The sequence below is a fragment of the Fonticula alba genome (genome assembly GCF_000388065.1).
Source record: "Fonticula alba strain ATCC 38817 unplaced genomic scaffold supercont2.7, whole genome shotgun sequence".
Taxonomy (NCBI): domain Eukaryota; order Rotosphaerida; family Fonticulaceae; genus Fonticula; species Fonticula alba.
The window spans coordinates 610460-611592 of NW_009242977.1; the positions used below are offsets into that span (position 1 = coordinate 610460).

Genomic DNA, 1133 nt, shown 5'->3' on the forward strand with positions numbered 1-1133 from the left:
ACCGCACGCGGGCCCCTTTTCAGACACCAGGGCCGGGCCTCAGCGCGCCGCCCGGAACACGCCCGTCACATCCCCCCTGTCACTCTTGACCTCTGCCCCCCCCCCCTCACGCCCTACCCCCATTTGTTTGCTTCGCCGCAGCCTGGCCACACAACATGGGAAAGAAGACCCGCGCGCGCCGCCAGCCCAAGAAGCGGGTGGTCATCCCCCTGTCGACCACCTTCACATGCCCCTTTTGTAACCACGAGAAGGCCATCGAGGTGACGATGTGCGTCCTTCAATGCGTCCCTTGATTTGCCGACCCCCCCCCCTGGGGCCCCCCCCCCCCCCCCCCCCCCTCCGCATCTAACAGACCCATAACCGCCTCCTACCAGCAACCGCAAGGAGCGCGTGGCCATGCTGGCCTGCGTCATCTGCAAGCTCGAGCCCAAGGGGCCCTTTACGATGCAGATCCGAGGTGCGCGCATGCCCGTGCACCCTGCTGGCGCATGACCCATGCTTCACATTTGCTGACACCCATCGGCCCGCTGCCGCTGGGCTCGCCTCCAGCTCTGGACCAGCCGATCGACATCTACGCCAACTTCATCCAGGAATGCGAACGCATCAACCAGCCGCCCGAGGTGGAGGACGACCAGGACCCTGCCGGCCACAGCGAGGGCGATGACTGTACGTGGCCCTCGCCCTGCTCCCCGCCTTGCCCCTTCCTGCCCCATTGGACAGTGACTGATTGGTCGACCCCTCCCCCGATAGATGAGCCGCCTGGCCACCGCGACGGCGCCCCCAAGCCCACCCGTGCCCGGGGCTACGACGACTATGAGGACGACCTTGACGATGAGGACGACGATTACCAGCCGGATCGGCGGCGGAAAGAGAGCTCCAAGCGCTCATCGCGCGATTACGACGACGACGACGATGATGATGGCGAGGACGACGATGACGACCTGGATTACCGTGCCTCCTCATCGCGCCACAGCCGAAAGCGCCAGCATGTCGCCGACGATGAGGATGACGACTTCGAGAACTTCTGATGCGCGCCCACACAGGTGTGCGCCCGTCTCCGGGTCCGCGATCGCGGAGGCGGGAGAAATATACCAAACACCAAGACCCTCTCCCCCGCCGCCTTCTCTGTGTGT

General features: G+C 65.4%; 1 protein-coding gene across 1 annotated transcript; it reads left to right on the plus strand.

Moving 5' to 3' along the window:
* The first annotated feature begins 38 nt into the window (after window positions 1-38).
* Window positions 39-1107, plus strand: H696_04334 (hypothetical protein). The gene is made up of 4 exons (XM_009498209.1): window positions 39-268; window positions 375-457; window positions 550-666; window positions 751-1107. Exons 1-4 carry the CDS (start codon window positions 156-158, stop codon window positions 1026-1028), a joined length of 591 nt encoding a protein of 196 aa, XP_009496484.1. The 5' UTR covers window positions 39-155; the 3' UTR covers window positions 1029-1107.
* Window positions 1108-1133: the final 26 nt, after the last annotated feature.